Here is a 22,014-nt window from a genome sequence, read left to right as displayed (position 1 = left end):
CAGAAGAAGATGTAAAGACAACATCAAAGGCACACCTCAACATCAATTAACTATGGTTAAGGCCACCAGAAGAGCAAGAACCAGAACTTTGCATCTCCCTCAACAGAGGAGGAGGAGGAGGAGGAGGAGGAGGAGGAGGAGGAGGAGGAGGAGGAGGAGGAAGAGATTCGACTCACTGCCACATGACTGGATAATTAAGTGCCTACAAATAACAGGAGTCAATAGAAAGCTCAGAAACTTTGTGCAAAGATCAATGGCACAATGGAAAACTAGGAGGATTTAATATCAAGACAGAACATTCACTATCACCACTACTGTTTGTCCCTGCATTGATTCTTCTGTCAAGAATACTGTACAAGTCAGGAAATGGCTATCAAACATCAAAAACATCTGCCAGGCTATCCCTTCTCCTTTACATTGATGATCTGAAGCTGCATGGAGAAACACCATCTGAAATAGAATCAATGCTCAACACTGTCTGTATAAACAGTCAAGATATTGCAATGGAGTTTGGACTGGACAAATGTGCCACACTCATCAAAAGGAGAAAATAGTGAAAATTGAAGGAATCAAAATGCCCTATCGCAGGGGTCCCCAACCCCGGTCCATGGACCAGGACTGGTCCATAGCATGCCAGCAACCGGTTCACAGAAACAAGCAAAGCCCCATCTGCGGGATGCAGGCAGCACACAAAACCACGCACTCTCCAGTCTGCAGAAAAACCTGTCTCCATGGTACTGGTCCCTGCAGCCCAAAAGGTTAGGGACTTCTGCTCTATGGAAATAACATCAAGAGTCTGGATAAATACAACTAGAAATTGCTAGGCATCCTTCAGGCAAACATCAATCACAATGAAATCGAGATGAAGGCTAGAAGAGTGAAGAGGATCTTAAAGTCCAAACTCAGTGAAGGAAGTACCATCAAGGCAATTAACACCTGTACAATTCCAGTCATTACATACACAGCTGGAACAGTGGACTGGACTCAAACTGGACTAGAAATCCTGAGTAGGAAGACCAGAAAATAATGACAATGAATCATCCCCTTCATCCACACTGCAATGTTGAAATACTATTTACCACGGAGCATGGGTGGGCCTGGAATGTTGCAAGCACACCAGACAATTGGAAAAGAAAAAGAAGCATTGGAAGACTAGCTAAATGATAGTGAAGAAGATGCCCTGAAAGTATTATACCATGAAGGTAGTACAATGAAGAACAGAAAGGAGACATGGCAAAATAAAATATAGTCAGTACATTAAAAAAAATAGCAGGCAAAGCAGATAGCAAGATCAGGCAATGGCTAAGAACAGGAAAGTTGAAGAAAATGACAAAGGGGCTAATTCTGGCTGCAGAAGACCAAACCTTAAGAACAAATACATACAAAGCCAAACTGAGAAGATACCAACAGACAGCAAGTGCTACATGTGGAAAGAAGTCGAAGAAACAGTTGACCGCTTAGTTGTTGCAAGAGAACTGCCCAGACTGACTACAAACAACAGCAAGACAAAGTAGCAACAATGGGGCATTGTAACATGTGCAATACCATTTGCCTGCAAGTAAGAACTGGTGGGATCACAAAATAGAAAAAAAATAATAAAAAATTAAGAAGCTAAATTGGTCTAGCACCTTAGAATTCAAACAGACACCTGCCATATAAGAATGTCTGTGGTAAAAGGAAGCAAAAATAGTACCAAAAGTAATAAGCACCTTAGGTACAACCCCTTAGGTACAACTGGAGCACCACTTGAACACCACTGGAATTGACAAAATCACCATCAATCAGTTGTAAAAGGCAGCTTTGCTCAGTACAACTTTCATCCTGTGATGATACTTTAATAATGTCAAACATCAAGGTCTGCCTATCCCAGGTCCTTAGGAAAGACATGATAGGTGAACAAAAATCCACTCTAAACCTCCATCTGACTGTGCAATGAACCATAACAACAATAACTGCACACTTTGCTAGGAGTATTTATGGAGAAGGCAAGGGAATGATTCACAAGATCTATATTTTTGGTAGACATTTCATTTCTCCATCAAAGTGTATGAGCTGGCAATGTCAGATTGTGGGAAAACCTGCACAGAGTTCCCTAAATTACAGAAGATTACACAAATCTTGAACATCTGAATTAGAAGAGGCGTTCTCTGCAACATACATCTTCTTTAAATATCCATCACATCTTCCATGTTTGATATATAGAAATTTTAAGTATATTTTCCATGATAATGAACATTTAAAAATCAATATTTTATCATAACTAATTATAGCAATTTTTGAGTCTTCCAACTGAATTTTGATTTTTATCATTATGTTGAGTTCGATTGTGGGTGAGGCATCTGAATGAAAATAACTAATCCACAGGTATTTTTGTCTTCATCCAATTAACGTTTCTCATACTGGATTTTTGTACAAGTTTAATTGAATCATTCACCCTTGTGAGTTTATTTTTTTTAAAAAAAAATCTCAGAAAACATTACCAACTATGTTTTTGCTTATAAGGCTATAAAAATAAGAAAAGGTCAAATGCTAATTTGACATTTTCAGATCAAGTTCAATCCTTCACTTTCATTAAAAGAAAAAAAAATCATTAACATTCACTAAGATAAACTAAGCATGATTTTAGAATACATTAAAAAAAGTAATTTGTCCTTAATATCAGACAACTGCAACACATCTTCCTTTCTTAAATTGTTCACTCTAAAGCATTGGAACATTTTTTTTACTCTTGGCTGCATCTTGGGACATCTGTAACAAAGAATAATAGCAATAGTACTTCAACTTATGAGCAGTGCTTTATAACACTCTCTGAGCGGTTCAGCATCTTGCCCCCAACAATCTGGGTCCTTATTTTACCTCATTAAATTAGAAAACAACTCAAGAACCCCAAGCATCTGGCTCATACTGAATCATCAGAGTATGCTTACGTTGAAGGTATTGTCACTGCTGTGAACTACAAGACCAAATCCAATATGAAGTCAAGAAAAATCATTGAAATCTAACGGGGAATTCCACACAGGAAATGGCTACTAGATTGATAGAAAACCCCACCTCCCTCCGCACACACATCCCATGCTCTGTCCATCTTTTCATGTCACATTACTGTATTATCATTGTTTATCTCATTATTTTATTGTTTCATTATTTTGCTGTTATGTTTACACTTCATTTTTCTGTTTTTACTGTTTTAAGCCTCTTACAGTAGCCCATGGTGAGATGAGCTGCAAATAAATTTAACAAATAAATAAAAAATAAAAATTACATATTAATGGATTAAAAAAAACTAGTCTAACTTCTCCTCATGATTACTTCCAATTAAGTATTTTATTCCTACTTTTTATATTTTATTAATTTTTTTAGTTTTACAATCAAATACTTAATAGACAACATGTTGCCTGGGTTCATTAGTAATTCAGTGGTATATATTAACTTCTTCAGTCAATATTACACAGTCAAATGTTTCCTTTCTTCTTCTGGTAGTACCTGTTTTCCCACACTAGGCAAATACAATTCTTATTGTTATTAATAAATATACAATTGAATATCAACATGTTACATTTTTCTCATATCAATGTGTTTTAGATAACTTTTCTAACCAAAACATATCTTAATTGCATTTGCACTTAATATCCATGTCAATCAGTATCCTGTTTTCACTTTTAATTTTAATTTCCCATGAATGTTCAAAATGTCTCTATTGTTTATAATTTCAAAGTAAGTTATACTTGGGTAACCAAAAGCTTTCCTTATTCAAACTTCTTAGCATTTTCCTGTTTCCCTTCTCATAGCAAAATCTAATATTCCAATTATAAACCTTCTTTCTAGTTATAGTACTTCTATTTCTAGCAATTATCTATTCTCCATATTCAAACATCTAGTTAATAATATAACATCCCATCTAATGGATCAAAACCTCTTATTTTCAATGCATTTGAATCATCAAGTAATTTTTCCTGTTTTTGTATATATTGTTTGGAATAAGAAAGAACATTTGGTTAAAGTATTTTTGGAAGAACGAACCCATTGATATTCATTAAACAGCCTCCCTCCTTCTCCAATTCCCCACAGTTCTCCTAACAGCTCTATCTTCCATTCAATCAGTTTTTCCTTTTCCTCAAATATGTCCTGAATTCTTGATTGGTAAGATGTTTTTTCCATTTCCAATATTATCACTCCATCTTAGTTGTTCAGTGGTCTGAATCTGTCAGTCAATTCCTTTCTTTAGGTCCTCAATCTTTGGATCTGCTTCCTCTAGTTTTCCTTCTATTTTTCTGGGTTGCTAGTTCCTTCCTTGTGGTCATGTTCTGGGTTTGTAAATTTAGATTAGAAAATTGTTCTTTTATCTCCTTTGTGTTATTTCTGATCTCGTGAGCTAAAGCAAGTCTCTTGTATTGATTTTAATATGGAATTTATTTCTGCTCTTCATCCATATTTTCTTGGTAGTATGTCAAACTGAAGACTTTGGGGACAAGTGTTAGAAATGGTTTTTTTTAAAGCTGAGTATGGGACATCCATTTCATTTTTTGTAGGTGGATTTTATAATAAAAATTGTTCATCAATCAAAGATTTGTAATCCAAAGTATTTCATCATCTCAAGCAATGAAGTGTATTTCTCCTGTAGAGCCTACTTTTAAAGTAAAAATGTTCCAAAGCTTTAAGTACTTATCTCCCTCAAAATCCAATTTGTGCCCCAATAGACAACTCTTAGCATACTCTCCTGGAAAGAGAGCACCTTTTCTACTATACGTTGATCCAAAAACTTTCCAAGATTTTAATAGAGATAAATAAATACTGTAAAATCAGTTGAGTATGTCTGTGAATACTGCATGATCAAAGAACATGACTGTATATGTGAAGATTAGAGATGTAATATTTTAACTCTTGACAGAAAATCAAGCTCTTTTAACTGAGTAACTATTATTTAAATGGAATTAAGCAGAAGATTGTGTTGTAGAAGAAATACTGATATATTATTTCCTTCTGTTGGGATTTACATCCTACCATTTTTAAAAAGACACACATAAACCAGTTATTGTTGGTATCAAAACAAAAACATTTATTTTATAAACATAAATTTATTTTCCCTTCTTTTAAATACTGGTTAATTTTTTTCTTCACTCTTGCATATATAAACATGGGATTTTTTTTCAAACTAAAGCCTGCGGACGAGAAAAGAATTCCTACAATTATTGCTGAAAAATATAATTTAATTATTGTAATAACCACAGTATGAAACATATTTTTAAGAAGATCTACAGTAATATTAAAAAGCACATATTTACTAATTCTATTGAGGAATTGTGAGGAAAAGAACTAACTTTAATATAGACATGGGACTGAATCCAATTGAAATTAATCCTGACCAAAACCCTGCAGAACTAATTAACAAAACTTCTCAAAATATTGTTTTCAATGGGCTATTATGAAAAGCTTTACATTTCTAAAGTTATTTCTAAGCCAGAAAAGAATTAACAAAACTTCTCAAAATAGCTTTCAATGGGATATTAAAGGTAAAGGTAAAGGTTCCCCCACACATGCGTGCTAGTCATTTCCGACTCTAGGGGCCAGTGCTCATCTCCGTTTCAAAGCCGAAGAGCCAGCGCTTGTCCAAGGAAGTCTCTGTGGTCATGTTGCCAGCATGACTAGATGCCAAAGGCGCACAGAACACTGTTACCTTCCCACCGTAGTAGTCCCTATTTTTCTACTTGCATTTTTACGTGCTTTTGAACTGCTAGGTTGGCAGAAGCTGGGACGAGTAACAGGCGCTCACTCTGTTACGCGGCACTCGGGATTCAACCCGCCAAACTGCAGACCATCTGATTGACAAGCTCAGCATCCTAACCCACTGAGCCACCATGTCCCCTTTTAATGGGATATTATGAGAAGCTTTAATTACATTTCTAAAGCCATTATTTCTAAGCTAGAAAGTGCTAAAAATTATGTAGTTAAATTTTAACCCTTTTTGTCAAATAGGAATGTGCAGCAGCAAAGCATAAAAATGTAAAACTTCCAATGACAGAACTAGAAGTTATAAATAAGCAATATGTAACAGTTAAATGAAATAAAGAGTTTTTCCACAATGGCAGCCAATCTTTCAAAGAGCCAGAGGCTGGATGTGCAGGTATGATCCAGAACTTTCCTGGGAGGATTATGGGACTAGGAGGCAAAACACCACACTGACTGACAGATTTGAGGCACTGGATTGGCTGTTCCAGGAGGGGTCCTACTGTAGATTTCATACAGCTGGTACCTTCACCTCTAGTTATTGTTAGCAAAGATCTCCACAACCTAAGTATGGAATAACAAATTCCATCCTTGTTATTTTTTGACATTTGAGCAATGTAGAGCTGCTCTTGAAAACCATTCTAAGTTACTATATCTCACAATGTAGAGTTAGGGTTAGCAAAGGTGAAATTCAGAACCTAGAAATAAAAATCCTTCAAAAATAATTATGGTTTGCTAGTCATCATTATCCTGTAAAACAGTGAAGTAGTCCAAGTGCTGGAATTTAAGGACTTCATTGCCCCAACTGGTCCATCCAGGTTGCAAATTCCGAGCAAACAACTCCAAGCATTCTACATCTGGCTTAGTATATTCTTTTAAAATCTCTGGAAAGTGGGGGGGAAAAAACAGGGTGAGGATGATAAGGTGTTAGAAGTTGGAGAATAAAGACAAGGTAAATAGCTTTAAGGAATTTCTTGTTAGCTAAATTTATTCTATGTTGTCAGAAAGGAGTATTTATTTATTTAGAAAATTTATGTGACACAAATATGAAATATCCATCCTTGGAAAATGAACAATACTACCAAAACTTCCAGTTACTCTCATTTACAGACTGTCATAAGAATCTAAAGGTTCACTCAAGATGGTTGCCAATACAACTCTTCACTGACAGAGCTAAATATCTTTTACCATTTGTTTCCTCCAATTTTGAAGTTAAGATTGAAAAACAGAATTAAGTAGGAAACAATTCATGTCAAGTATAACTTGGTTTCATTGACTGTAAACTTTAAGTCAGAGGTCCCCAACCTTTTGGGCACCAGGGACTGGTTCCATAGAGAGGTTTTTCTGCGGACCGAAGGGTACATGATTTTGTGTGCTGCCTGCATCTCGCAGATGGGGCTTTGTTGTTTGTATGGCCCAGTTTCTGGCATGTCACAACACGGTACTGGTCCATGGCCCAGGAGTTGGGGACCCTTGCTTTAAGCAACTGCATTTTACATTTAAGAAATAATTAGTCCATTTCAGTATGATTTACTTCCAGTATAGCTTTCACTGGCTTGATATGGCATTTTGAAGAAACAGGCAAATCTAACCTTAAGCCACTTGAACTGTTGTGATTTCCTATTGATGATCCTTTAAAAGTGTAATTTATTGAATATGCAGATTGTTAATTCCTTACAATACCTTCTTTTTTAATGTTGAAGATACAAAATAAATCAGTCATGCTCTGCTGTGCTTCAGTACCAATTAATCCTTTAAACAGCAGTTTGAATATATAAAATCATATATTGTTCTAAGTATGACTTAATGATGTTCTCACCAAAACCAGATGGCAATTATGTTTAAACTTAAAAGTATTGGGGCACCAGTTTCACAAACTGTGACCTAAAATATTTTAATAATTTTCACACATCACAGCTACGATGGCTAGCATGTAATCTGGGCTACCCGTTCAGGCTTTGTAAATCTATACAGCCTTTAGGAAGCTGCAAAAGGTTAGGAATATCACTACATCATTTTGCTGCCATCTAAGGTCACCTTGATTTTTGCAGCATAAGTCTGGACTTCCAATTTAACGGGACAAAGTCTTAGTTGCTAAAGCTCAATAAAATTATTTTTATATGGTGCATATTTTTTATCACTGGATCTATATGTTGTTAGCTGCGAAGTCATGTCCGACCCATCTGCAGTGATCTTGGAGCCCAGGAAAATAAAATCTGTCACTACCTCCATTTCTTCCCCATCTATTTGCCAGGAATTGAGAGGGCCGGATGCCATGATCTTGGTTTTCTTAATGTTAAGTTTCAACCCAAGTTTTACACTCTCCTTCTTCATCCGCAACAAGAGGCTCTTTAGTTCTTCTTCACTTTCTGCCATTAGAGTGGTATCATCTGCATATCTTAGGTTGTTAATATTTCTTCCGGCAATTTTAATTCCAACTTTTGATTCATCTAACCCTGCCTTTCTCATCATGTGCTCTGCATATAAGTTAAATAGGCAGGGTGACAGTATACAGCCTTGCCGGATCTCTAGTTCCTCTGCCTCTTCGAAATCCTGCCTGTACTTCTGGTAGTTCTCGAGCCACATACTGCTGGAGTCTAGCTTGTAGGATTTTAAGCATAACTTTACTAGCATGAGAAATGAGTGCAATGGTGCGATAGTTTGAGCATTCTTTGGCACTGCCTTTCTTTGGAATTGGAATGTAAACTGATCTTTTCCAATCCTGTGGCCACTGTTGTTTTCAAACTTTTGTTCGCAAATTGAGTGTAGCACTTTTACTGCATCGTCTTTTAAGATTTTGAATAGCTCAGCTGGAATACTGTCACCTCCACTAGCTTTGTTGTTGCTCAGTTTTTCTAAGGCCCACTTCACTTCACATTCTAGCATGTCTGGCTCGAGGTCAGTGACCACCTCATTGTGATTATTAGGGACATTAAGCTCATTCTTGTATAGTTCTTCTGTGTAATTTTGCCACCTCTTCTGCCTCTGTTAGGTCCCTGCCATTTTGGTCCTTTATCATGCCCATTTTTGCATTAAACGTTCCCTTCATCTCTCCAATTTTCTTGAAGAGATCTCTGGTCCTCCCTATTCTATTGTTTTCTTCTATTTCTTTGCACTGTTCATTTAAGAAGGCATTCTTATCTCTTCTAGCTATTCTCTGTTCTTTTTCTCCCTTGCCTTTCGCTTCCCTCCTTTCCTCAGCTATTTGCAAAGCTTCCTCAGACAGCCATTTTGCTTTCTTTCATTTTTCTTTGGGATGGTTTTGGTTGCTACCTCTTGTACAATGTTGCGAACCTCTGTCCATAGTTCTTCACTGGATCTATATATACATCACATTTCTCCAAACTAGTATTAGACTACACCTTCCATAATCATCAGTCACAATGGCCAATGACTAGAGAACTGTTAAGAGCTGGACACATTTGGGAAGGCTGTCCAACAGGTAAATAAATGGTAACCTGCTGAATTGCAGTATATAGTGCAAGTCAGAAAAAAGATGGCAGTGTCCCCTTAGGGAGGGCTATCATAGATGAGCTGCAAAAATACAGACCAGCACTAAATGGTAGAGAAGAGGCTGCAAAACTTGCTTTTTGCTACCGTATACAGTAGTCATCAATACTTTTGCATCCTATATCTGGTAAACAAGGTCTTCTGTATTAAATGTGACCATAAAATAGGGGATATGAGGTGCACTTTTCTCTCTATGGACTTGGATTCTTCTATTTGCATTGCTGCTTTGTGGTGACTTAAGAGGAAACTGCATGCTTTAGGAAGGTTTCTCTTTTAACTACCTTGTAGACTATTTTTCCTTCCTTTCAATCTAGTTATCCTAAAACTGCTAGTAAAGTGAAATTCTCTTTTGAGTGCCTTTGCCTATTTTCTGTATTATTTTTCCCAGAAACTTCAGCCAGAAAAGACATAATAATCACACAGTTAATACCACTTTACCTACCTAAAAAATCTAGGAAAAACATGAAATGGGAACAAATCTCATGTTCAATCCTGTGTTTGAATGTGTACTTTTCACTGAAATATTTTCCATAACACGGTTTACTTGGTGTTAATTTTATTGTCACCATATCTTTGTATTTCTTGTCACAAAGTATTTCTACTAAATGTTGATTCTTCCATACCTTGCCTCCAGCAAATCTCTGGTTTTATATTAGAAATAGCATTTAAGTCTTCTCTATATGGTTGCTGTTGACACAAACTGCGAAATGATTAATGCCTAAATTTTTCTCATTGAAAATGCCACTATTGCTATTTTATCCTGTGTTAAACATGTTTTAACCAGGAAAATTAGATTATTTAATAAAATGTAACATTTGTATCATATTATTTCACTACTGAAATAGACTTCTTATTCTCTGAACACAGAACAGGTCTATGAACTTGGATGATAGTCCTTCTAGTCCATGGGCCGTTGTCCTCACCAAAGTTACCACAATTTCAGGTCCTGATCTACTCAAATGCACCTAGAACCTATTGTTTTGTCTTCTTTGTCTCTCTCTCTCTCTCTCTCTCTCTTTCTCTATCTCTCTCACACACACACCTACTACAAAGGACATTATTTTCAGACTTGGCATTGCATATCCCTGAAAATCAAGAGTATTATTATTATGAGAGGCAGTTTGGTGTAATGGTTAAGGTGCTGGACTAAACACCAGATCATGAATTCTAGTCGCCCTTTAGGAATAAAATCCAGCAGAGTAACTTTGAGGCCTCTCATTTCCTGAGAAGAGTTAGTTTGGAAAAATTATGAGGCAGGATCATTATGTATACTGCTTTGAATTATACAAAATAAAGAGAAGATGTAAATCTAAACATTAATATCATTTTACATATCCACTGATGGTGTTGTAATTGTGGCAGACATATATATAAAATCGCATAGAGGGAATAAATTGGTAGCACAAAATACAATAATAGTATAAAATACGTAAGAAGGTTTCCCATGGCTTTTATTGCTATTTTAAACTCATAGGGAAACAAATTTAAGAACCAATATTTAAAATAACTTAGCAGTAACTTTCATGTTTATTTTTTAGCTAAGTTCCTTTCAGAATCCATTTATACATGAGTAATTCATATAAAGTTTGCTTGCATAATTGTTTAAAGGACACTTTGATCATATCAATTTTTTGGCAGCGATCCTGCTGGAAGTTACTTTTGTACATGCATAAATATATGCAAATAATCCAGGAAAACCTTAAAATAACTGCTTCAGGATGATGAATGATTCACACAGCTGTACTATGTAACATGCATTGATACTAAAAAAAGCCAATTCGTGCCAGTAAGCATTCTTATAATTTTTCATGGATACTCTTTTCTCTCATTTTCTATTAAAATGAATTATCAAGAAATATAAAATTACCTTGCCTTTGTACTATATTACATTTTTTTTTCAATCCTCATTTTTAGGTGAAAAACTTGCTAATGTAGATATTTTATTTTTTACATAACAAAACCTTTATATATTAAGGAACACACAAAGATGCGAGTAAAATAAGTGTCATCTTTTCTAACCATGGCAATAAAACAGGACTTATATTGGTCTAATCTTTCTTGACCTTTATGAGTTTATAAGGTTGCTCAATGAAATGTGCTTTGTGTCAAGTTTTCAAGATCTGAATTAAAGTAGATAGCCTTTGATTCAGTTTATGATCATCAGACTGAATCCCAAACTGAATCTTGTAATTGTGAATGGATGGGAGAACTGAGGGCCTATAAGCTGAAATGAGATGCAGAAAATGCAGAATGCAGAAAAGGTCTGGGCCTCAAATTCATGCAACTGATGACACAGAGTCTGCACCATAAGGCATTTGATATAATTAATTCATTAGTTTTGAAAGTATCATAAAAACAAATTGTTTCAAAATATTTGAAAAAATAATTAAGGACAAGAAATTTCATAATTTTTTTCTCTCTTAACTTATGAATAAAAATAAACAATCAAAATACTTGCTATTAGGAACAGGCTGCTCTGCCGTGCTATAATTTCTTTCTCCAGGAACAATTAAAAAAACAAATGTAAACTTCTGTAATCTATGTTAAATTTTATTTGCCATATTTAATGATGTGAGCATTAAACAAAGAAGTGTTATTAGAAACTTCTAGTGTCACAATTTCATAGTTTAATTCAAATCACGAAACAAAATATAATTTTGATTATTTATAAAAAGTCGTCTTTCTGTCTGAACAAAAGATAGCAAGGAGGTTTTTATTAAAATAAAACACTGTGGTACAGTAAAAACATTGTAAATTGCACTAGTTTCTTTTTAAAACAAAACAGTGTGTGCAGATAATTGATATGTTTTCTTTCATTCCAACTTTTTATGTTCATGCTATAAACTTTGGCAAAACTTCCCTCTACTGGCAATTCTAGTTAATTGTTTTTTTACCACTGTAAAACATTTTATCTTCTGACAAGACTTGAAAATCTTCTCATACATCGAAGCCCTTAAATCTGCAGTTCAGTCATCTGCAGTTTTGTGCTGTTCTGCATAATCATTCACTGTTTTTTATTAATTTAGAAATTAGCCGCATATACGTGCAAAATGAAATAGGAACTATGCAAACAAAATATTGTTTTATTTGAAAAAGTAATTAGCTAGCAAAGAACATATTCACAAACTTTTCTATATGGTTGTATTAAACACACACACACACACACACACACACACACACGGAAATAAACTACAGGTAGCTCTCACTTAGTAATCATTTGTTCAGCATCCATTTGAAATTACAGCAGTACTGAACAAAGGACTTTATGACCAGTTCCTGAAATTATAGCCATTGCAGTTCCCCCACGGTCACATGATCAAAATGAGGGTGCTTGGCATCTCCGTATTTACAACTGCAAGGAATGCTTCAACTTCCTCACCTACCTTTTTCCTACCCTTCTATGCCCTTTTGGCTCTCTGCACTCCATGGCCCCTGCACCCTAGCAGACCTTTGCCATCCTTCTGCTTCCACTGCTTACCAAGCATGCCCAGACCAGCCCTTCATGATGAAACAGCTGGCAGACAAGGCTTTTTTTCCCCAGTTCATGCATGGCGGTTTCCTCACGAGACCTGGGGAAGATGGCCTCACAGAGCCAGCGTAGCCTTGCAAAGGGCCAGGGCAGACACACATTGTTAGCAGAAGGAACAAGAAGATAGTGAAGGTCAGCTGGAGCGGTAAAGCACAGGAGCTTCAGAATACATAGTGGCAAGGCAACTGCAGTTAGGACTGGGTGAGTTGGTTCGGGCATTGTGCACATGCTGGGCCAGGCTGGGATGTCCCAGACAGTTGCGGCTTCAGATCATTCTGCACTGCTGGGTGAGGCTGTGGCTGCTGAAGGAGGTACACCAAGAAGCCCGAGATCCCGTGTGAAAAGTAGCACAGAGCCATTCTAGGGCTGCTTGCCACCCAACATGGTAGGAAGCAGGACAGCCAAAAGAGCAGAGTTGGGATGGAAAAGACATCTGGGCGAGTTGAGGGGGAGGTAATCCCATATCTTGGAAGTATCGGGGCTCAGGTGAGAGGACTGCACCCTGAATGGCTTGAATTGGGGTGGGTCTTTGGCTATTGACAACTGGAATTTGGCTAACACAGCAATGGGAAGTGTTGTTATTAAGCAAAGTGGTCAAGTGACAATGTGCTTTATGACCACATTATTTAGTGGTAGAAATTCCAGTCCCAACTTCTAATGTGCCTAACATTTCTTACATTGTGAAAGTACAATTATTTATACAAGAGCATTTTTGTTTATTATCTGTAGACAGCAACAGCAATAGCACTTAGACTTATAGACTGCTTCACAGTGCTTTACAGCCCTCATTAAGTGGTTTACAGAGTCAGCATATTGCCCCTCAACAAACTGGGTCCTCATTTTACTGACCTCAGAAAGATAGAAGGCTGAGTCAACCTTGAGCCAGTGAGACTTGAACTGCCAAACTGATGGCAGCCAGCAATCAGCAGAATTAGTTGCAGTACTACATTCTAATCACTACAGATTAAAAACTGTTGATTTCAGGCACTAGAGAGAGACACAGATTCTATCATTTCTTAATTATTCACTTGACACAAAGTAATGAGGAAAATCTGAATAATTTGCATATTGCAGCAGGAAATATTGCCTTCTGTCTTTAAACAATACCATACCCAAAGAATACGGTAAGCTTCTGCTTTATTTGAAGAAAATGAATCCATAAAAAGCTCCAAAATAGGTATGGTAACACAGCTATGTTATCATTTTCCAGGTGGATTCACTAAAGCAAAATGCTTATTTGTTCAATTAATGTTTTGAAATTAGGTCCTCAAAACTAGTGGGAATGAGAAGCACAAAACCCCAACCTTTGAATCAAATCTTGCCATGGTACTTCAAAGGAAGATAAATTTGCTGATTAGGAGGCTTGTGGAATAATTGATTGTAGTGCAGAATTATCATGGCCAAGTATCAACCAAGTAAGAATAGACCTCAATTCCCCTAACAAAAAGCAATACTGAGCAAGTCTTATTATACTGTGTATATCTATGGCTGCTTAATGCCAGAATAGACATAATTGTTCTTGCTTTCGCAGTGTGGGTCAAGAGTAAGTATTCCCATTAAGCTGATCATTATATTTATACCGTTTCATTGTAAGACAACTGATCAATACACATGGTATTATATGACTTGATCATGTTTGGTCTATATTTACCATATACAGTATTTTAATAAACATCATCAGGATGACTCAATTAGTGGCCCCAAATAGTGAAAAGGATGATACAAAATAAAAGGATTTTTTTCTGTCATTACTTTGTTTTTCTTCCCTATATTTTGCTAGCAAGGTATCAAGGCTATATCTATAAATAGAACAATTAGCCCAAAATCAATTCCCAGGAAATCCTCTGAATAAATTTTGCTATGCTTTAATCTTTTAAAGATCAGCTTACTTTAACAGTTGCAATAATGATCATTAAGTCTAAGGTAGGAAAATTATATATTAGCATGTCCAGTTAAAACTGAACCAGCTGACAGGCAAACTGACATTCACAGTTAAGCTCCTAATCAAAATTCACAAGCTCTCTGTAATTTCCTGCAAACTTCCATGTCATATTAATGATGGTCCAAAATCACCAATAAAAATAGGTAAGAATACTAAGCAATTAACTAGCCAGACAAATTGAAAATATAACACTCTATTTCTGGAGCTTACCTGAAAGAGGAGGCTTATGTGAATGAAGAGTACAAGGTACACTAACAATTAATTTCTGATCAGGAATTGCAGAAAACTTTTCATCTTCTGAAAGCCTGTTTTATATATATTTATAACAAGAAGAAAAGAAAAGAAAACCTGAAGTGATTTATACAGATAACAGTATCTGGGAGAGATTTGTACATTCATCGGTGCTTCTCTTCCTAAACAAAATAATAAGAATGATAAAAAACAGAAAAACTACTCTCATACTGGAAGCCATAATGAAGCTAATACCTAATTGTTGAGAGTATTTCTTTTTCTGAAAGCTAAAGGGCAGCTTATGAAATTTCTTAAGTTTCTGTAAAACAGGAAGAAGACATAATACAACTAATATATATTTCAAATATAAATATTGCCTGGCTTTATAAAACCAGATCAATGTGTAACTCCAGAGCACAAATGATCCATTTGGCAGCAACAACCAATACCTTTTCTAGGACTAACACAAGATGGCATATAGCTCAAGGGTCCCCAACCTATGGGTCGCGGCCTGGTACCAGGCCACAGGCTCTTGGCCAGTGGGCTGCAGAAATGGCTGGCCAAGGTGTGCACCCATGGGCATGCGTTCCCCCCATTGCGCTAGCACCCATGGCCATTTGTGCATGTGCACAGGCGCGAACTGGAACGCTAGTGCAGGTGTGTGTGCACGGCCCATTTGCACATGCGCAAACGGGTGCTAGCTGCCATGGGGGTGCACAGCTGTTCATGCTTGTGCATGACACCAGCGCATGCTGCAAACACGAATGTGGCCACTAGTACTGTGCCAGTGGGCGTGGCCCCGTTTGCCTGCGTGTATGTGCGAACACATGCAGTAATTTGGAAGCTGCTCTCCCCTCTGGGCCACTAGCCCGGAAAGGTTGAAGAACTCTGACCTAGCTTATAGAATGTCAACCACCTAGTTCTTTTCTTCCTGCAATAGGATCAGCACTAACTTACCCACCCTTATATCTCAGCTGTCAATTCCCAACTCTTCAAAAGACAAACTCTGACTAGTAGCAAAGAAGATGAGATTTGTAGTTATGGATAACAACATCTTTTCCTTTCCCCACCTACCATATGCTAACAAGGAAACTGAATGGATCTTCAAAAGCAGGTGGCATTATCTCTTCAGAGAAAGAAGAAGCAATCTACTAGTTCTGTTCACAGCCTGGATGGATTTCAATTCCTATACTATCCAACCAGCTGGATGATTATTATGGGAACAGAAGCCTAAAACATCAAGGGGTACCCACTTGATGAACACCACTCTGTAAGTGAGAGGATCTCAAACTTTGTCAGGTCATGAAACCTGTGGGTTAAAAACCTGAACCCTGGATCAAAATGCAAAGTTCTTGCAAAATAAAACTGACTGTGTTCTCTATGTTCAAGGGAACCCTTTTGTTTGCTCTTAGTCTCCCATGAACCCCCATCACCTTCCTGTGGAACTTCCCTGCAAATGTCTGTTTTGTCCCAACCTATGTGAGTCCTTGTTATAGTCACAAGGAGAAACCCCTCTTCCAAGAAACAGGCTGGAACTGCAAGAAAAAACCAACAGACCTGAGTCAATGTCCAAGGCAAATAAACACAGTCCACAGAAACTCAATCCTCAGCACGAATGTTTGTCTTTGGCAACCGGCACCTCCCACACCTTCCCTTTTTATAATTCAGCCAAGGCGGGGCTTCCTAATGCCTTCTCCTTTACCTTTCGAGCCGCCCCATTGCACTCTTCTGTCCCACTCTCTTCTCCTGTCTGCATCCGGGATTTGTCCCAGGTGTTCCTCATCGCTGTCCAACTCAGGCTCCCAGCACATCTGTGTCTCAGCCCAAGCACAATTAAAGGGGCCAGGCTCCTCGTCCGACCGTAAGTATTGGAGCTCCTCAGAGCCTTCCTCTGACTCTATTGTCACTCCAGGCCCCTCCTCCTCATCTGAGTCCTCAGACTCAACTGCTGGATACACTGGCTGGCGAGGAATCACAACAGTGCCTTGTCATGCCCCTGTCAAAGCCTGAATCTGCTAAGGAAGATGAGCTGGAACTGGAGCTGGCAGAGATAGAGGGGGAGGCATCATTGGCTTCAGAGGAATATGGGGAGGAGCAGGCCAAGGCAGGCCAGGGTCTTTCAGGATTGGGACAGCTTGAAGGGAGGGAGGAACAGGGGCAGGATGAACATGAGAGACAGAGCTCAGCCGATGAGCAAGGGCCACCCTCTTCTAATCTTAGAGCACGGAGAGTGGAGAGGAGGGAACAATGCAGGCATGCCCAACTACTCGGGAGGAGAGCACACCCGGGGACTGAGATTTAAGGAGATGCTATGGGGAGGGGCATTTGTCGAGAACAAACACTGAATTATTGGAGGTTTGTGTGCAGTTGCCAATGTTGGAAACAACTCTCTGATCTCTTGTTCTATGTTGTGACTTCCTATTTGTAAACCCTGAAACTCTGACCATTGGACTGGCTGACAACCTTGATTTGGTGCTCTAAACCTCAGTTAAAATTTTGGTTTCTCTTCTGAAACTACTCAGGCCAGCTTGTAATTTCAGACTTGTTAGATTTGGATGTATGTTCCTTTCTTTGCTATCTACGTGGCCCTGAGTAAACTGCTGTTCTAATCTAAAAAACTTTTCAAACTACTTGCAGCCAGAGGCTGCTGAAGGTGTGTGTGTCTCTGTGTGTGTGTGTGTCGTTACTTGTACTGGGACTTGCCAGGAATGTGGGAGCATTTGGGGAACATTTGGAGCAATAAAGGGGCGGTTTGAACTGCCAGCTGACTGTGTTGCCTCTGTGCTGTGCCCTAGTCATCACATTCGTCTATTGGCTCTACAATTATATCCTTCCCCCCTCCCAATTTAATAATAATTGGATATTCACTGAAGGCACTTTAAAACATTTCTTGAAAAAAATAGTTTTGTAACATCATGGGAAAGAGACAACTAATCAGAGATCTTGTATTAAGAAACAGCACCCATTCCTTTAAACTTCTTTGTAAAACTCAACTAAGCATTTCTAACTAAATGTTACTCAATAATACTGCACATAAATAATATAACAAAATCAATGTCCCTACCTTAATGGTACATCTGTATTTCCCTGGACTCTACCCAGCACAAGAATTTCATATGGCTTTTTGTGAAGAGAATCTAATGGAATCACAAATTCCCCAGACTTTGTAATCTGAAATAGAGAAATTTGAACAAATGTAGCAAATGGAAACAAGAGGCATAAGGTATTTTTTGTGTGTTTTACACAAATTTGTTTTTAATACAGAAAAGTGACTGTTTTCTATATTAGTTGAGCACTATATCTATATATAAATACTTCTAACACGAGTACAAATAAAAAAAAATACAAATCCATACATTTCTCCAGATCGGGATTCAAATCTGGTCAAACAAAATCAATTTTAGTGTTTTATGTATCCCTCACTGAGGCTAAATGCTACAAATTGTCCATTTAACACTGAGATAAATTAAGATTAAACTTGAGCTAACTATGTCAGCATTATTTAAGAACAAAATAAGTGTTGAAGTTGAGGAATATTGAGGTTCAAGTATAGAAGGGAAGCTATTGAATAAAGGGATTGCTGTGTATGTAAAAGCAAAATTGGAACACTGGACACTGCTACAATCACTGATTGGGGCAATTTATGCTTGAAGGGCTGCAATCTGATCACCACGGGAAAATGGCATCGTTCCCTTTCCTTTCCATTTATAACTTTTCTAAGGAAATCAACAATATGTTGATAACAGCTCCTCCAATTTAAAAATCCTATTCCTTGATGTTAGATCAATTGCTGGACAAGCATCTATTGACAAGATGTGAATCATAGACCCTTGGCTGACAGAAATTGAAGCAATTGTATCTTTCCTAGCTTTGTTCACCAGGCAACTCTATATTGTACACCAGAATAAGTTTGGAAAGCAGGCAGGAGAAAGTACATGGGCTGCAGAAATTTCATCTCACTTATCCCAATGCTTCATCCCCTATCTGCTAATTCTGAGCATAACCTTTTGTATTCGAGTGGCTGGAACAGTGGAGAGAACAGACCTTTTTGAAACAGCTTAGATTTGTTTTGCACCTTGGAAACAATTGTGATTCAGTTCACCAAAGCAAAAATGTAAGCCAATTAGTCTCAACCAAGAATTTAAGTGGCCTCAAATTGTAAACAGCCTACAGAACTACTGCCGGACTAGCCTCCTCTGAGCTTTCCACTTTGCTCCCAAGCTAGGTATTTTCATGACCGCTCATGACTGGCACACAGCATGTTTTCAGTGTTCAGGTGCTCATCAAAGCCATGTGTTTTGCACATATTACTAAAGCATTCATGAAGCCATTCAGCCTGGAAGTTCTTTTGTCATAACCAGAAGGTAGTGCTAGATTATTGATCTATGAAATAATAGAAAATACTTGTGGCTCGGGTTTTAGATTTTGGCTGTGGTTTGTTCTCCAAGCTTGTTTCAACATAATTTCTGAACATTTTGTTACCAAACTAGGTAACATCATCAAGATTTTCTTGTCCTATTCTCCTTAGCTTATAAATGTCTTGTTGATCTGTGGTGTCCCATAGGGTTCAATCCTTTCCTTATGCTATATGGTATCTACAAAAAACTGCCGCAGAAGGTCATTTGGAAGTTTTAAATGAGTATCATCAGCTCCTTACTATACTACACTGTGGGGGAAAGAAGGTATTGTTTTTACAGAAACTATAGAGCTAGTCTTTGGAAGAATACATTGCATATTTTTCTAACCTTATGAATTTTGCTTGAGTATGGAAACTATACATAGGAGCTAGGACGAGAGACCCGTTACACTCAAAGCCAGCTTTACAAGAATTTGCTGATATGATAGTTACTTCAAAGACAGCCCCTAGGAAACCAATAGCCATAAAAGGTTATTTGTAAATAAGGGCAGGGGGTGATAGAATATGAGGAATGGGAAATGTAATCAAGGTGGGGAATAATGTATTCACTTTAGGCACTTCGGATAGGTTGCGACAGCCTGAGTACTCAGCCAGAGGAAAAGGTGGGAGGTAAATTTGTGACGGCAATAGGGAACATAAAGAAATTAAACTGATGATTTAAGATGTGTCCACTGTACCTGCAAGTATGTGATACACCCTCTTTGCAAAGTAGTAAAAATAAAAATATTGTTGTTTTCTCTGGAAGATTTGGCTGATGACTGTTTATTCCAAACTAGACAACGAATCCCACATACACCAAGGAAGCAACTGATATACTTGATCCTTATTTAAAATGTTCAAGTATATTTAATAATGGCCCAGATGAGAAGTAACAAGCTGAAATTACTTCAGACAAGATAACAGTGCTGTTAGTAAAGAAGAAAATAAGATTTGGAAATTGAAATTCAGCTCGTTTGGGGTAGAGGTTCATTCCCTCTGAAAGCTGGAGAACTCCTTGATCCTAAGCTGTAAGTTTCATCTTTGTGTACTAGCCCGCCATCTGCAGGACTTTCTGAGCCTGGCATGTTTGACAATGGTTATCGACTGTGCTCTCTGCATGAAGCTACCCTTTGGAAAAATGTCCAGACGTGGTTGGTGTAAAATGTGGCAGCTGAGCTGCCAACCAAAGCAAAGTACAGGGAATGTATGAATCTAGACATTCTGCATTGCTTGCTAATGGCATACCAGTCAATGCTAGTCTACAGGGGTTGGCTATCTATAAAATATCATCTTCCATTTAGACCTTGTCCACCTTTTAACACTGGTAGAAGAGGCCCTTTTTAAGAGGCAACCACTATCAGAAACTCATCATTCTGATACACGAGAAGGGACATCTTTGATCTCCAGCTATAGACTACACTCCCTTAGAAGGTGCCTTTGTTTTGTGAGTTTATTATTAATGTTTGTTTACTTTTCATATAGTTGTTCTTAAGTGATCACCAGAACAGAAAGATGGATTAAGGAATTACAAACAAACCTATTCTCTCACTAAAATTTCTAGTAGAAAAACTAAAAAAACAACAGTATAAGCTCTGCTCTGGTATTGCTCACACATTTCTAGGTTGACAATGTTCTCATTTATTCCTTAATTTTAACTGTAATAAAAATAGAAATATGGTAAGTCTGATGTTCAGAACTGAGGTGCGTGAGTTCTTGATTATCCCAACCTGTCACTTATAAATTAAGAAAAATAAATAAAAATAAGGTAAAATGCATTTAAAATGTACCACTAAGATTAGTACTGGAATCACCATAAGAAATATTAAATAGGGGGGAAAAATCCAGCAAACTTACTTTTATCCAAAACCATTCAACAACACCATGTATAGACCAGTGAGGATAAAGTTCATTCTTTACAAATTGTAAATGCTTTTGTCTGTTGGTCACCCATGTGACCACAAGACAATTTGGAGCTGCCAATGCTGGAACAGGAATCTCCTTGATTTGCCAGTGAGACAAGAAACCATACCTAAATGTGGATACATTGAGAAAATTTAGAAATCATCCAAATCAACAAAAGATGTTTGAAATTGTCTGACACTTTTACAAACTTTGTCTAATTTAATATCTAACTAGATTAAATTTGATTCAAGAGTGACATCCAGTGGTGAAAAGCTTTCCTTTTACATTTGGATCTACTGAATGCAGCAATCTAATTACAATCCATTTTCACTTCAAAAAGCAGATACATACTGGAGAGGAAAAAAAATTCTGAAGCAAAATGAGCTTTTAATGAAATATTTTGCTGCATTTCTGAATATTAGATTAATAGTTGGAGGTGCAATAACTAATTTATTCCATTTATGTGGTGTTTTGGAAGCACCATCTTGTTCAAGTATGAAATTCACTACTAAAGAGTGGCTATCGGTCACCAGATTACAGTATTTTAAAGTGGGATTATGAAAATTCTGATAAAATAAAAATATTAATGGCTGACAATCCTGATGATTATGTACTTCCTGCCATATGAGACTGTAGACTTCTGAATGACAGCTACTGTGGATAAGCAACAAGAGACTTATATTCATATTTTGCTTGAAAGCTTCCCATAAGCATAAAATTAACTATCATGGATACAGAATGCTGGGCTATACAGCAATCTAATTAATTTTACAATAGAAT

The 22,014-nt window shown here is 37.3% G+C and overlaps 1 protein-coding gene across 5 annotated transcripts in view; it reads right to left on the bottom strand.

Annotated features, from left to right (window-relative positions):
- METTL4 (methyltransferase 4, N6-adenosine) overlaps window positions 1-22,014 on the bottom strand; it is a 203,019-nt gene that overhangs the window by 170,456 nt on the left and 10,549 nt on the right. For 3 of the 5 annotated variants that reach the window (XM_083359800.1, XM_083359799.1, XM_083359801.1), the window contains 4 exons: window positions 21,187-21,361; window positions 18,001-18,107; window positions 14,916-15,010; window positions 4,893-6,608 (listed from right to left, as the gene is read on the bottom strand). In XM_083359800.1, coding sequence (XP_083215926.1) covers window positions 6,460-6,608; window positions 14,916-15,010; window positions 18,001-18,107; window positions 21,187-21,361 — 526 coding nt within the window. In that variant the 3' untranslated portion in view covers window positions 4,893-6,459. Of the gene's footprint in view, window positions 1-171; window positions 3,497-4,892; window positions 6,609-14,915; window positions 15,011-18,000; window positions 18,108-21,186; window positions 21,362-22,014 lie in introns of those variants that run through there. The other 2 variants (XM_083359802.1, XR_014492138.1) reach the window with 2 other exon arrangements.

The sequence above is a fragment of the Vipera ursinii genome, assembly GCF_947247035.1.
Source record: "Vipera ursinii genome assembly, chromosome: 3".
Lineage (NCBI taxonomy): Eukaryota > Metazoa > Chordata > Lepidosauria > Squamata > Viperidae > Vipera > Vipera ursinii.
This window is presented reverse-complemented; position numbering and strand designations above follow the sequence as displayed.